At 34.2% G+C, this 17146-nt stretch overlaps 1 protein-coding gene across 2 annotated transcripts in view; it reads left to right on the top strand.

The window, feature by feature from the left end:
* LOC116173381 (WD repeat-containing protein 47-like) overlaps nt 1–17146 on the top strand; it is a 75040-nt gene that overhangs the window by 22372 nt on the left and 35522 nt on the right. For both annotated transcript variants that reach the window (XM_031490820.1, XM_031490819.1), the window contains exon 2: nt 3547–5145. In XM_031490820.1, coding sequence (XP_031346680.1) covers nt 3566–5145 — 1580 coding nt within the window. In that variant the 5' untranslated portion in view covers nt 3547–3565. The remainder of the gene's footprint in view (nt 1–3546; nt 5146–17146) is intronic.

Genomic DNA, 17146 nt, shown 5'->3' with positions numbered 1-17146 from the left:
GCATTATTACTTCCGGTTTACTCAACATAGATAGACGTCGGTAAGCCTATCATACAAAAATAGCTAAGTTGATCCAACAGTTAGTTTTTTAAACACTTTCTCACACTGAATAAAGTTCCTATTTTTAAAAGCGTTTTAAAAATGGAACTGTACACATTTTTGTTACTGTATACTTTTGAGTGTGAGTTTTTTTTAGCGGTGAATGCATTTTTTGTGATTAATAAGTCGTGACTTCAGCTTCAGATAATCTTTGCCATTTTGTTACAGCAGCCCGTGTGCCATTTGATTATCTCATATTTACGGTTTTAATTTTCAAGAGAATGAACTCGATATTTTGGTGAACAAAATTGTAGTTGCACCGCGAATTGCACATCAAGTTGAATCTGTATTGATTTTTAGAGCATTTAGAAATTATTTTTAGATGTTAAGATTTCTTTTCATATTCATTTAGCACTAGATCATTTTTTCCGCCTTTTCCTTAATCCTTATTTGGGAAAAGTCTGTGCCGAGTGTCCAAAAAAATTAAGTGTTTATTTGTTGCTATATTGCCATATAGCAGAATTTTTTATGACATCGAGGATACTATAGTAGTTTAACATTCAACTGGAATGCAACCTCGACAAATTGGAAAGTTTCTAGAAAAATCACGGAACGTTCTCATAGATTCAAGGAAACAATGCGACGGCGTCGAGCGTCGCATCCACTTTCATTCCTTCCTAGTCTGTGACTAATATTTTATCGACTTTTGATGGCGTTTAGAGGATACTTGCTACAGAGTTTGATTTCGAGTTTGAAGGTTGAAGTTTTAAAATTTTTCAAAGTTTGACTGCATGGTTTGAATATTGGCCGTTCGTAAACCTACATTTTCATAAGTTACTTTCCACTGGAAAACTAAAATTTCTTCTATAAACTGTTGAGTTAGTTTGCTTAAATGCTATAACGTAGAAAAACGTGAAAAAGTTAATCCAATAAATATTCAGTGAACGTAATAAATTTTGATTTGGTGTATACACGACCGTTTGTTTTATGGATTTTCTCTCGGACTTTCGTAAATTTAAGTGAAAAGAATAACCACAATTTGGTACCCTCAAATGTCGCGAGGATTTCCGCTATTAAAGGCCGGTCTTTTATGTTTCAGTTAAACTTATTTGATAGATTAGATAACCCCTCAAATATGTAAAACGTATTTAGGATCGAAACAAAGTACAAACCGAGGTACAAACAAGCATTGTAGAATTTTTATATTATTTAGAAAATTTTGTATCATTTGTTTCGGTGGTAACTTGTTAATTAAATGGGAACGGTTCGGAAGTGACAAGGGTAAAGTGACTAAAATTAATTTATTTTCACTATGGTTGTTAATGCAAAACCACTATATTAATTGCTACACTGACTGTCACTGCAGTGTCAGCCATAACAACACGCACGGTACAGTGAATTGCGACGAAAGCTTACAATTTCTCTATAAAGTTGTTAAATTCCGTGAAAGACAAGAAAGGAAACTACTTGGAATATTAAGAGCGTTACTACGTACTATTGGAAAAAACTGAAACAAGTCGGTTTTTATTCTTAATTTGACAATGTATACCCTCTAATACCCCCCCTGAATTATAAACACCCCCTCAAAAACTTTACATTAGAAAGGGGGCGGTGTGGCACCTTGTTTCATAGGAACTGTGTACAGTTTTCTTTAAAATTGGATTCAAGCATAACTAAGAAGATTTTGAAACAGGTTTTCAGGAAGATTTCGAAGAATGAGAAATATATATTTTACGGATCCTAGGAAGAAACTTTAAAGACGTTTTCAATGAGATGTTTAGTACTAAAATTATAGCGCGTATTTACTCTTGTGAGTAGGTGGCACTGGCACCCCCATAGTGACCACAATAATAAATTGATCGTTTTCATTTTATAAACAATGTACCATGTAACGGGTAGTTACATTTAGAGAGGTGAAAGACGTCACTTGCATAAAATAAAATTGAATCTCTACGGCACTGGAAGAAATTCCAAATGAACCATTAATTTGTATGGTTCCTACGGCTAGCTCAGTAATAAAATTGTATACCCCTTCCCTGCGAAAGTTTAAACTCTTTTCAAGTCTGACGGAGACGATACGTCAGGCTTAAAATTTAAAACTAGCATCTTGTAGAGGAAAAAAGTTGCCATATTTATTTTGAAATATCTTTTCAAATAACTTCGTTAAAAAATAAATTCACAAAAAATACACCAAACTTCCCTTAACTTCAGTTCACTTGACTTCTGTTAAACTTCATTTAACTTCATTTCTTAACTTCACTATTATAGTTCTTCTTTTTCTTCCTTCTTTCCAATTTCCTCTTACATTTTGTTATTCTTCAACTGATTCTTTCTTCTTGAAGCACTTCCTATAACAATTACTTTTCGTATATTTATCATTCAAAATTATCATTCAAATTCTCTCAAATTGTTCTCTGCTGTAACAATGCTGTAATACAATCCTTCTACTGTGCTTAGGTACCAAAATATAAATTCGAAAAAAGTCACTTTTTAATTCTAAAGCGACCACCCGTAAAAACAACTACAGCAATTAGTTGGAAACTTCTAATGTATTAAAAAGAAGACAAAAGTGTTACCAGTGAGCGTCTACGTTTGCAAACTCGAAATACATTTTACCCATTTGGGTGGGTTCCAAGCTTGCACTTAGCATCTACAATTTGTCAATTTCAAACGAAATTTTGTGTCAATTGGGCACTGCAGCAATAAATAAACACTCTAGGCATAAAAATTGAGAGTGAGGGTGTTAAGTTAACGGGTACAAGTGCGTACGAGGTAGGAACCGCAAAAATTTACTAGTTCCCGAACTACTAGATCAAATTGCGTCAAATGTTAGATTTTTTGTTTATTGAAATCGCAACAGATATACATATTAAGGTTCCACTGGAATCTTCTTTTCTTTTCATCGATAATCTAATTAATTATAAATTTCCAATTTTTCTACATGCCTCAGATTCATGATCCGGCGATATTTCCAATTTCTTTCCTCATAAATTTTTCTTTGTTTTATTTAATTTTGTTTAATTCGCTTCAATATTCGAGGACCCTTTAAATGTATCTTTGCCCTCGACGTTTACTTGGCAATCAAAGTTTAATTTACTTGGGAAAAATCTGCAGTGCACCACCAAAATCGTCCTTTATTCGATCGCGTAAAATTGAGAAAACCAAGTCTTCCTTCAATTTTCGAGTGAGCTATTTATTTATTAAATTAATGTATTGCGTTTCTGTTTCGCGGCTTAATTACTGAACAACTGGCAATTAGAGCATTGCGACAATCAATCCCGCACTTCAATATGAGAAATTCGCGTCATTTTTAATATTCGCTCTACCGCGAGCACTTTTAACCTCGTTTTAACTCTTTGTTTGCGTTTTTCAAGTATACAAGACGTTGATTTTTAAAACAAAGAGTGCTGTTTACTCTTTAAGATTAGTTTTCTTTGTAATCACGGTAAAGGGTGAGAATGTTACAGTCTTCAATCTGAGCTCGTCTTTTAATTGGTTTTCTTTCAGTTTTCAGATTCGGTACGTGATGCCGTCGGCTCGACTCACCCTCCGCGAGGAGGATGTAGTTCGGCTGGCTTTAGAATTTCTGCACAATCGGGAGTTACACATATCTCAGCTGAGCCTCGAGAGGGAGACGGGGGTGATCAATGGCTGCTATTCGCACGATCTTTTATTTTTGCGGCAACTGATATTGGACGGACAGTGGGATGACGTCTTGGAATTCATTCAACCTTTGGAAGCGTTACCCACGTTCGAGATGAGAAAATTCACCTACACGATATTAAAGCATAAGTATGTGGAATTGTTATGCATCAAATCCGAAGCTAACGTGCAAGGAAGTAGCGTGGATAACGCAGTTGAAGAAGTCGTTAAAGTGCTAACCGAGTTGGAGAAATTCGCTCCAACAAAAGAAGATTATTCTAATATGTGTTTACTGTTAACTTTACCCAGACTTACGGATCATTTGCAATATAAGGATTGGAATCCGAGTAATGCGCGAGTTCAGTGTTTTAGAGACATTTACCCCTTGGCCGCCGAATTTCTCCCCGTCGTTAGAAAGGGCTCGGATCAAGTAAATACAATCGCGAGCGCAAAAAACGATAGGCTAATTCAATTAATCATTAAAGGCATTTTATATGAATCTTGCGTTAATTATTGCCAAGCGAAGGCAACCGGAACTAAGGAATCTCAGACGCAGGAAATGAACTTTTCGAGGTTATTAGACGGGAGTGTCGGTTTTAGTGATTCGGATCTTAGCTTATTATCGTGGTTGCAGAGCATACCTTCGGACACGTTTTCTGTGCCCTTCGAACAACGCACTCTAAACGTCGACGTAGAGCGACTCGAACGGCCGTCGCTAGAGACTTCATGGACGGAGCATATGTTAGTCACCCCCATAAAACCAAAGACCTTTCCTCATTCTGCAATGCCTTTCACGAGACCTCGATCTGCGGCCGACATCATGAGCAGATCGCTGATGCCGGCGTTAGACGGGTTGCCTTACGGTCTGGCGCATACCGGTACCGTACCTCATAACGGCAGTCCAAGAGTTATGGCTTTAAGCGCTTGCGATATAAATAGTAACAATTCAATGTCCCGCTCTAGTTTTGCCAGCTTTCACCTAACCGGCATGAAAAATAACAAACCCATGAACGCGTCCGTTGACCGTCTCTTCGAAAACGAAAGTGACGTATTTTTAAGCAACAGCTACGCCGAATTCCAGCAACTCCCCTCGATTCAGGAGCAAACGAGTACGCCGAAAACGAACAATTCGATCCTACCTCACAATCAAAGTCGCCCCCGATCAAAAAGTCCCGAGCGGAAGGTGTCGTCCGCATCAACCCCCGAGCATAAGGGTCGAGAGTCGCCCGCCTCCGTTGGCACGGCGCGGTCATCCAGAAGGGACTCATTAAACGAACGGCCCACCGCCGCTCCTAACGCTTTATCACCGCCGGAAATGCATCTCGAGCAGAGCTTCAATGGCGATCTTTTGAAAGAGTTTCAGAAACAAAAGCAGAAACTTCAAGATACGCTGGCGTTGAGGGAGAAGGAGAGAGAAGAGCTTATTCGACAGCTGGCCCATGACAATCGGCTTATCGATGAAAGGTGAGTTAGTTGATTATTTAATTTATAATAATTTTAATAGTTGTTTGAAATGCTTTTATTACTTAGGGGTAGTCAATAAAATTGCTGGAAAATACATACTTTATGTTTATACACCCCTGCGCTTACAGATGATCTCATTAGTTTGTGAGGATTTGTTTCTTTCTGACTTCGTCGTTTTAGATGCATACAACTTTTTATATGGATTTTCCGAAACGACTTGTCGCAATGTAAACGTAAACTACTACAATTTCTATTGACAGGTAACCTGAAAACAAAAAAAAACCTTTGCACTAAAGATGTTTGGTTTTATTTTTTTATAACACACAACTCTACCTCGAGATAGAAAAAAGTAAAATTGCGACTGGAACAATTTTTATTATTGTTTGAGTCGCAATTTTACTTTTTTCTATTAAACTTTTAGTCAAACACAATTATGGAACGCCGTTGTATCTTTTAATAACTGAACACGCGGACTAAAAAAATTAACTATAATTGACGCAATGGTACTAAAATTTATAGAAATTTACTTTGTGTTAACAACAATTGCCTAGTTGAAATTAATAATTGCATATCTTCCAATAACAACTCGCAATAATTTCCTCTTTTACAATTTCAAATAACGGTTTTTGTGCGAAATTTCAAAAACCGTTATTGAAATGGCATATTTAACAATTTCAAATCGGCAGTCTTATTCATATATCACGATTTAGAAATAACGTGTTGAAAATTTTAATGTTCAAAAATTATCGATTTGATATTATTAAATAATCTTTAATATCACCTTCACGCTTTGTAATAATTTTCAATTTCAAGTTGAAATAAAAAATTCAATTCTCTATTTCAAACTCGTAACTTTGGAACGCACAATTTAATTTTTAATATCAACTCTGTGATATTGGTAATTCGATTTACTTATATGTCATGACATATAAAAATTGTGGCGCCATCTATCGAGTGATGTCAAAAGTGAGGAGCGAACCTCAACCCAACTAATCACGTTTGATGTAATTACCGCGAAAATCTACTTTCAAGTGCTTATTTTATTACCCATATCGTTCATAAATACATTGTGCGAATAATATTGTCAAAAAAATGTACAATTTACGCGAAATGGAGATTTTAAATTCTGTTCCGATTATTAAACTTACTGTCGCTAGAGGGCAGGTCAATTTGCTATATGTGATTTAAAAATATCGCCTTGATATTTTTAATTCATTTACCAATATGTGCGACTTGATATTTTTAATTCTATTGCACAAATTACTAATTTCTACTTGGAATTTTTAAATACTTTGCGAAGTTCGCTATTTGAAATTTATAATTGTAATTCTTCAATTATGGTGTTAAGTTTGTTAATTCAAACGTATTTCATGATATCGACTTTGTATTTTAAAACAATTTTTTATTTCAAAACTATTATTATTTAGAGTTGAAATGTTAATAAATTTCATTGATTCCTTTGGTTGGATGTTCAATCCACAACATAACGATAATTTTCAATTTCTTGTTTCAAGTAATATCCATCGCTATTAATTTATTCCTCCACAAGGAAGAATTCATTGCTGAATGTTTACAAACTGTTTTTGATATCAAAAATTTTTATCTGATATTTAAAAATAAAAGCTATTTTCAACTATAGAATAATTTTCTATTTCATTTCTTAATTTTCAATAACGAGAATATGTGTTTAAAACTCATCAACCGATTTTTCAGTAACAGAACTTATAATTTTGCATTCTGAACATTTTAAAACGTACCTGAAATTTTCATTAAAATCAATTAATAGGTATGCAGTTTCAAATAAAACGTTAGATGGGATTGAAATTTTTGCGACAATGGAAGAAGTAGTTTCCATATTGACAATTGTAATTAACACAAAGGTTGTTATAGTTAAAAAATTTTTAATATCCTATTGAAATATACAATTTATTCACGAATTATATTTCTAAGTTTCATATCGTGTACAATGCAAAGTATTTAAAAATTTCAAGTAAAAATTAGTAATTTGTGCAATAGAACTAAAAATATCAAGTCGCACATATTGGTAAATGAATTAAAAATATCAAGGCGATATTTTTAAATCACATATAGCAAATTGACCTGCCCTCTAGCGACAGTAAGTTTAATAATCGGAACAGAATTTAAAATCTCCATTTCGCGTAATTGTACATTTTTTTTGACAATATTATTCGCACAATGTATTTATGAACGATATTGGTAATAAAATAAGCACTTGAAAGTAGATTTTCGCGGTAATTACATCAAACGTGATTAGTTGGGTTGAGGTTCGCTCTTCACTTTTGACATCACTCGATAGATGGCGCCACAATTTTTTATATGTCATGACATATAAGTAAATCGAATTACCAATATCACAGAGTTGATATTAAAAATTAAATTGTGCGTTCCAAAGTTACGAGTCTGAAATAGAGAATTGAATTTTTTATTTCAACTTGAAATTGAAAATTATTACAAAGCGTGAAGGTGATATTAAAGATTATTTAATAATATCAAATCGATAATTTTTGAACATTAAAATTTGCAACACGTTATTTCTAAATCGTGATATATGAATAAGACTGCCGATTTGAAATTGTTAAATATGCCATTTCAATAACGGTTTTTGAAATTTCGCACAAAAACCGTTATTTGAAATTGTAAAAGAGAAAATTATTGCGAGTTGTTATTGGAAGATATGCAATTATTAATTTCAACTAGGCAATTGTTGCTAACACAAAGTAAATTTCTATAAATGTTAGTACCATTGCATCAATTATAGTTAATTTTTTTAGTCCGGGTGTTCAGTTATTAAAAGATACAACGGCGTTCCATACAGAATGGAGTCCTTCATCAACAAAATCTACTTCGAGAATCTGTATTTTGTGAAATACATTGATCAGTTTAATATAAACACGTAATTGTGGTTAAATTTTTTATTTTGTTAATACGTTGGCATTAAAGTTTACTCCAAAGACAGAATTGATGACGTGCACGCAAAATACCTACTACACTATTTCCAGTTTCAGAAGCTACTAACTACAAGACCAAGCAAAAGTTTACACCCTTAACACAATGGGGCATTGAGATAGGGGCTATCGCCCTTCTTATTGACCCTAAAGGTGGTCAATCAATAGGATAACAAACATTTCCGAATTACTTCCTTAAAAAAATTACATTCATCCGTGGTCTTCGTCCATCGTACCCAGTTCGGCTTGTTACATAGTTCCAGTGACCCATTTTCATCACGAAAATAGCATGGCGAAATAGATAAATCACGAACAAAGCTAAGTTCAATTGCCTTACCCAACGGAAGAAATAATGAATTTTTGAAAGGCGCCAGTTTATTACTGTCAGATCCAGTTAATTACTTTCCCGTCGACTACGCCTAAAAATAGTTTCATCTTAGCGGAGAGGAAAAACCGGGACAGGATGTTTGTACTAGAGTGAGTCATTTGTGAAGTATTCATTGAGAATGAGAAATATTTATTCGTTACTGTTACATTGAAATTAATTTCCTTACAATTTGACACTTTTCTTCTTTATTCTTGGGAATTTTGAGCTAATTAAATTAATCCTGTTGAGCGAAAGTTACACTCTAAGACTCTATTACTTAGTTAGATGAAACGAATGCTGTAAAGTTGACAAAGATATCACCACGCGAACATAAAAATATATCCCACAGAACAATTATAATGCAGAACGAGATGCAGAAGTATTTTGGAAAAATAAATTTGGTGGCATTATGTTACAACCTCGCTTTTAGGTAACGGTTTGCGTGTAACAGCCTGTATATTGCCGTAGAATTTAAATTCATTAATTTTACAATTTTAGATTGATTTTAGTAAAAGTTCTGTTTTACTTATAATCAAGCTTATAATAATCAGTCCAAGAAGTGAGGTGTCAACGTTCAAGTTCCCTCAACTTTTCTTGCTAGTTTTATTTGAATTTTCCAGTTCTTAATATGCAAATTTAGCCTAAAAAGCACATCCCTAAAAATTAAAATTTACAATTTTGGACTGGGGATCGGTCTTTTCGTATCACACCCGGAAAGTTTGACGTTCACAATTGATGCACCAAGAAAGTTTTCCAGGTAGGTCATCGATTTGAGATTTGCAATAATGTGCGTTATTTTCGAGGTTTTCGAGTTCATATTTTCAAAAAAGTTCCACAAGTTTACCCTCAAAAATCACAATTATAAACAATTTTTTAAAATTCGAAGTTTTAATTGAGATTCTACGTGCGTCTCCTCCAGTTTCATAGTTCTATGTCAATTTCAGAATTATTTTTCGTATTGGGCCAAAGTAAAGTTTTAAAAGGGTGCCATCTTTCAACTGCACCCCATTTCCAACATTTTTAAGTTTGCGTACTATGTAGGTACTTGTTAATTGTTCTACAGTTCCAAGTTTCAAATTTTGGTAAAACTTTCGTTTATTTACCTGAAATAATCGCTGTGTGAAAAATGAGAAAGCATCATTTGTTGCAATCGCAGTGTAAAATATTGAAGTTCAACAGGCAGGTTAGGAACAAACATCTACAAGACTACCCTCAACAATCACGCGTATAGATTCGAAATTAAATTTCCAAAAATTCTACTTTTCGATTGAAGTTCTACGTGCATCTGCCCTAAAGTGATGTATACTAGTTCTGGATAAATTTCGCAATTATTTCTGTTCTGCTTGCATTGCATCCCATAGTTTTGCAGTTATAGGCTAATTTTAGTAAAAGTTCCATTTATTCACTTAAAATAGTCACCGCCTGATGCTAAAGATTTTAATTTTTTGTCAATTGTAGCTGTAAAGCACGCATACGTATTCATAAATTACCTACATATTGACAAAGGGTAGTGAAGTTACCACATCATTATGGAAAATGTGGAAATTGTTCTATTCGAGGTTCTATTTGCATACCACATGAAAATGGCAGGATATTTAAATTTTTATCATAAAACTAAATCTACTTCTACGCCATATGGCACAAGTTCCCTTTGAATTGATCAGTTTTTACTATGCGTGGTTTCTTAATAATAATGAATCTCCGATATTGTCAAGCACAATTTATACAAAAACGAAATCGAAAATGTACGAATTGTTTTGGTTTCTACGCACCAAAATTAATAAGAAAAAGTGTTTTCCCGAGAAATTTTGGTGCAGTCGATTTTTGGCTAGAAAGGGTTATACACTGCTTTTTTCTGCGGCCCGAAAAAAAAATTGTCTCAGATCGACCCGGAAAAAAAATTTCTTATAGAATGTGGCCTGTAGAATCCATAATTTCAAACAGTTCCAAGATTAGGCTACTAGTTCAAAAGTTACAGCAGTTTTGTTGCAGTCGGTTTTTGGCTTAGTACCCAATAACGATCTCACGTCTAAAAACCATCAACATCTTTAGCAACTTCCGATTGTCGTTAATAAAAATAACTAAATGATTTCAATCGATCTTGTTTCTGTTAGTGATTTCGTAATATCATGGGGCAAATACCCCAAATAAACTTTAAATTGTAACGGGTGTTCCTTAATTAGCATGAAACTCGCATTAATTTAGGAAAATTTATTTGAGAAGAATATGGCTTATCAGGATTAACATTGACTTAGAACATCACGCAATAAAAGTCCTTATACGAATGACGATACCACGCGTAAGTTTACTAACCTTTGATATATTCCTTGATCGGAAGTAACACACACGTGGTCCTCCAATTCAGCTATGAGACGTATGTTGCATACGAAAAGTCACCTTTTTCTCCATCTGGACAGGTTTTGCCAGTGTAATTAATAGAAATTAGTTTGGGGAGGACTAGTTCATGCTATAAGAATCCAAAATTAGGAGCGGATTTGTACTCCATTAGTGAATCTTGTTTGGGAAACATCGGTTCCGTTAATATGAGTTCATTTTTTACGGCAATGAATGACTATTGACCTCTTGAAAAATGTGCTCGAAAGGACACATTTATGACTTAACTCACAAGTGGCTGTCATTAATCAGGTTTCTGCATACCGATACTTCTCATTTACATATTATTGCCCGATCAACTTGTGACCTTTTTATCTCATTATCTTCCACGAGTACTCGCCCGAAAAGTGTTATTTATGTTTTGGCATTCCGCGGTTAAACACTTGAAATCGGTAAACAGTGTGTATTGGAAGTGTGACGTTTCTAATGGTGCTAATTATACAACTGATAACGTATGCACGGTCTTAGTATGGAAATCCTGCATAGTTTTCTCGAGATCGTGTAGTTGATATGTAGTCTTGTGGGAGTGTGCGTGCATCGCCGTGTAATCGAAGACGACAACATGTCCTTTTAATCCTTGCATCTTTTCAGTCAAGTTTGTCGTATAGGCATTACGTGTACTATCGATGGTTAAACGATTATATCTAATTGGGATTAATTATTGTGGTGCGGTTTCTTAGTCATAACCGGTGTGGCAATGTTTTGATGAGACACAATAGAGAAACGTGCCCTGCCTTTTTAATACAGTTTTAAGAACACACGTGCAGGGCCACGGGTATTTATTGAGTAGTGCTTCAGTTGGAAAACATGTACTACAACCACTACCTTCATCCTCCCATACAAAGAAAGATCAAAGAACATGGACTTACCAAAGTTTTTTCGTATATGGATAAATCAGACTGCGAGCTTCACAGATCAAAGCACAAGTAAGATTTTTTATTTTGCACGATCGGGGAATTTCCTATGTTTATTGATTTAATTATAGAACTTGAGTAGGTACGTTATGTTTACCTATGTGGAAACTTGCCTCTGCATGTAAAATTTTACTGGCAAACTCGATTTTATTATGTACAGAATCCCCAACAGAATACGAACGCAAACCACCATGTCTTTTAACCCCTAAAACATCAACACTTTTTTGCAGAGAGATGGACTGGCATCTTCAGTATAACAGAAAGTGGAACTGAAAATTGACACTTTACAATCTTGCTACTTCACTGGCTATGATCTGGTTGGAGACTTTTCCATTTCACGTTCAAAAAAATAATAATTGAGCAGACTTGAAATTTTGTCTTAACAGTGCATGTTTTTAGTAGGTTTCTAAACAACTACATCATTCCTTTTATTCCTAATTGTAAACGCATATTATTTTTAAAGTACCCATTATCTGGAGGTTCAAATATCATTCCTACTTTCAGAATCTCTTATGGCCGTTTGCACCGACAAATTTAAGTGTAGGTATAACTTAGCTTAAGCGTAGCTTAAAATCCATCCATCGTTGCCATGGATTTTAAGCCATAAATTTCGCAAATCCCCATACCTAGGTCTTTTATTTTATGGAATATGCAAGACGGCTAGATGGTGGTTAACTAATAGGCTAGTCGCTTTTGAAATATTCCTTAATCCTCATCTTGTTGGAACAGATCCAAAGGTTTCAAATCTCAGCACTCTTGTAGAGACCTTTTTTGTTGTTGAACAGGTGTTCACTCGTATAGTTATGCCGTTATGGAGTACCGTGGTACCTTTTTTCCAACATTTTACAAATAACAAATAACAGACCATTCCACTATTTTTAGTGCACTTATTTTTTGTTTTAAATGTTAAATGCGACGGTTTAAAAGATGGAAACGGGTGTAACATTTAAGTTATGCCAAAAAAAAATCGGGTGAGAAAAGGAGACCCTGATTGCCAAAATTGTGGTTTTAATTAAAGAAATAAAAGCTCTCAAACGTTAACAACTTCAATTCGAGAATGATGCAGGATGTGTGTGCAGGCAAGTGAAGGCTTTTTCGGAAATTTAAAATAAATGCCTGAAATTCATATTTGGATGAATTTTCCTCTACAGCCGATCAGCCAAAAACATTGCAAAAAAATCGGTTCAAATCCCTAATCCTTTCTTTAAAAAAAAGGTGGCATAAGTGAATGAACATTTTAATTCGGCAATCAGTCCATTCCATTTACAAATCATTTAAAATGATTTCCGAATTAAAATGTTACTTGTATTCAAAAGTGTGGACGTTCAGTCCATTTGGGTGTATGCGCCACTAGCGACGAATTAAAATTATGAACTAGTATTTTAATTCAAGTATCATTTTAATTCAACAATCATTTTAAATGTTGATGTAGCAGTACAAATTTATGCTTGGAAAATGAAAATGTTTTATGTTAATTCAAAAAAATTTTGCATATCAATCAAATAGTACAATTGAGTAATTAAATAATAATCCTTCACTCAATGGTAGTACCGTTGAGTGATAAATATCGAATGGCTAATGGTAAGGGATCAGAAAGATGATAATAATTTTTTAGGGAACATTATTAATGGTCAGATGAGGCCAAATTTAATAAAAACGGCACGCATAATCGCCATAACTCCCATTACTGGTGCGATCAAAATCCTTTTTTAAATCCAGAAGTACATTTCCAAGAGTGGGTTTCGTACGTTTAAAAATAACAAGATTTGGTGTTTCCATCTGTATCAAGAAAATTTGAATGCAAAATGTTATTTTATCAGTTATAATCGTTAATTTTCTGAACAAACTTCTAAAAATTACTGTTCTACACATTATGAATAAGTATATAAGTTTGTGTTTTCCAATCAGCTGATCATTTTGCTGTCTTTGTTATTAATTAATTATTTAGATTAGAATCAATAATATTAAAGAACCATTTCCTTGATTTGTTTAAAATTCGGTTGTCATAAAATCATGGCCGACTACTAAAAAGAAAATCCGAAAAAAAAAGGAATCAATTCAATGAAATGGGAATGCGAGTAAGTCAGAAACTATTAAAGATATAGGAACATGTAATACCAAAATATGCCAACTTTGATTCTCTACCAGATCCAATAGTAAGAAAATGGTATCATTAGATTTAAAAAAAGATGAGATGTCTTCGAAATTTGTTAAATTTGGATCTTATCGGTCGTACGCAACTTAACTCTTTTTAAGCAAACTAAATGCAAGCCCTATTTTTTCTCTACGCACTGGTAAAAATTGGTTGCCATAACTACAATCGTTTTCAAGTAGGTAATCAATTGTCAAGGTACCATCTGCATCCGCCATTTTTTTAAAGTCCAAGTAACTTAAAACCGAGCTTAAAACCATTAATTGTAGGTATCGACATGTGGGTATTTAAATAAAGAAGTTGCTAGCTACTTCGGCAAATACCGGAAGTTACACAAAAGTTTAACTAAAGCTCCCAAAAACACCCTGTATTAAGTTTTATGCTCGGTTATTTTATGTAAATGTGTTATTGTTTTTTTCCTTACTTTCAAGGAAGAGAAGAAAGTGTAGCAATCGTGAAAAATCATGACAGTTCAGGTAATGGGTTTTCTGAATTCCTGACATTATTCTGATAACGAAAAATGTAGGTCACTATTTCTGTTGGCCTGTCGTTTTTTCCGTAAATTTTCTCTTGCAAATAAAATAACTTACTAAAGTACCTACTGGACTAATTGAACAAGTAGGCGATACCTTACTCTCTACATGCCCTAGTGGATAATTTGCAAAAAATCATATACGTACAGGGTGTAATTTTAAAAAATCGCCGCAAACTGTAGTACCTAGTACCTACACTTTTTGTCCGAATTTTTTATGCAACAAAAACCATATTTCATGATTGCGAAAATACTACAAAACGGCCATAATTGAAATGTTATAAATTATTATTTCCGGGGGCTAGTAATAGTTGACTTACATTTTTTAAATGACATTATTATATTTTCGTAATTGAATTTGAGAGAATTTGTCCCCCTAAATTAAATGATTAAATAATATCAAAGTTACTTTAGTTTGGAATTTGGAAATTATAGATCAATTTCGACTTCGAATGATTTGATGTCGAAAATCTCGGTGACTTATGTGTTCCCTCTATTTTGCCACAAATTTGCATGGGCGGTTTATAATAATTGTCGTTGCATTTACAACAATACCGTTCGTTGCTGTTACTTCACGTGTGCAACTATCATAAAGCTCGCCCCAGTGTTCGTATTATTAGGGATAGACGCGAAACGGGCTTATAGTACAGGGCGTTTCAAAAAGAATCATCCGATTTTAAAAATTTATTGCTATTCATCTATAAGTCCGATTTGATAGAACAATGTACTGTTAGTAAGAGGAAGCTCTCGAGTTTCGCGTGGTTTCTGCTAGGTAGCAGTAGCACGCTTCTGTCAACGCCCAGCTCAGTATTGTCAAAATGGCGTCTAAACAACAGAAAGCGTTTTGTGTTATACGGTTTGCTAAATGTGAGTCTGTGATTTCCGTGCAACGTGAATTTCGTACCACATATGGTGCTGATCCTCCTACAGCCCAGAGCATCTATCACTCAAGAAATGTTAGCTAAGGTGTGGGACGAATTTGAGTATCGCATAGACATATGCCGTGCATCTCAAGGGGGCCATATTGAGCACCTGTAAATGGTGTATAAAATAGTATATTAAGATACAAGTGTATAATCAAGTCTTTAAAGCACGCGCAACGAGTTTAAGGGCACGACGCAAAGCGGAGTGCCTTTAAGGTTGCAAGTGCTTTAAAGATCAATTATACACGTGTATCTTATAGTATTTTTTATTATACCTGCAGTATATATTAAAAAGAGGAAATACAATGAAGTCATATTGACGTTATACTCGAATACATGTCTAATTAAGTGGGCTGGGTGTTCGTAATTTCACGATTGCCATGGAAATGTCACTTGACGTTTGCTTATAAAAATCATCGTCTTTGTGAATAAACGATTTCCGTTGAAAAAGATAATACACCGTCCATTAAATCGATTGTTGTAAAATCTAAACAAACGTTGGTAGGTGTAAAATCCAACTCCAGCAAAGCCTATTATAAAGAATATGAAAAGTTGTTTCCATGGATGAATAGGAAGTTACTTACGAATACAGTCTTAAATGCATTCATAATGGTGGCATATATGAAGGAAATGTCAAAGGTATTTAAATTTTCTATATTTTGGTGCATTCATTCAAAACTTTAAAGCAATGCTGCGGTTAAAAAGTGGAACAGATTTCGAAGCATACCCTAAATTACGCGCGTTTGTGAAAGCTTCAACCAAAGGATAGGTACAAAAGCCAAAGAAATGTTCTGCATTTACAGAAAGCGACCTAAGAGGATTTTTATTTCATCCAGATGACAGTTTCAAAAGTCCTACTTGAAGTATCGTTACTTAGCAACTTTAAAGCACGTGTGTTTTAAAGGCCCTTTTTCGCACGCATTTGAGTGTTTAAAACGGAGATTGTGATTCAGGTATAATAAAAAAACTTTATTAGTTATCCTTTAATATAAAATTAACCTCATGTCCATATTATTATTAGTATTGAAATTATAAACCTACAAAATCGGATGATTCTTTTTGAAACGCCCTGTATTGTGGGTATTCCCTATGTATAGGAAAACGATCTTGGGAGTTCGGTTCAGAAAACCAACCAATTCATATAATTATTCTCCGAACCGAGGGGCATTATAATTTTTTAAACCGAACTTACCTCTAAATAAAGCTCCGAAGTTTTCAGTTCAAGTTTACTTCGGTTCGAATCCATCCCTAGTTTTAATTTATTATTATCAATCATTAAATACGAGCGAAAGCGTCTTTCTCAACTGTGGGTACCTAAACAATTCGCACATTTGCTTACACAAAATGATTGATATTTTAGACACTGAAAATTCCTGTATGAGATATTATATTAACATTAAAATTAATATTATATTATATTAGGTGTTTTAGACAAAGTCGGTGTTTCCTTTGAGCGATTTTAATAACGTTCAAGTTCTGTTATCAAAAAAATGTTATTTTTCCGAAACCAACAAGGCTCTCCTTTCGTTTTTAGGTTAAATATTTTCCGGTTGAAAGTTCAATTTCTTGTGACTGGACTAGTTGACAAATACACGAGATTTTAAATTAACTCGAGTTGACCCCTTGTTGGCTCGGCTCCAAGCCTCCTCCAATGCTTGAAGTCATTCATCTTCATAGCGAGTTCTATTTTGGTGCAGACAAAATGTGATATAATGAATTTGCATCTTCATTCGACATTTTTATTTATTGCGTC

This window comes from Photinus pyralis, unplaced genomic scaffold (genome assembly GCF_008802855.1).
Source record: "Photinus pyralis isolate 1611_PpyrPB1 unplaced genomic scaffold, Ppyr1.3 Ppyr1.4_LG6, whole genome shotgun sequence".
NCBI lineage: Eukaryota > Metazoa > Arthropoda > Insecta > Coleoptera > Lampyridae > Photinus > Photinus pyralis.
Note: the sequence above shows the minus strand (reverse complement) of the source record. Positions and strands in the feature narration are given on the sequence as shown.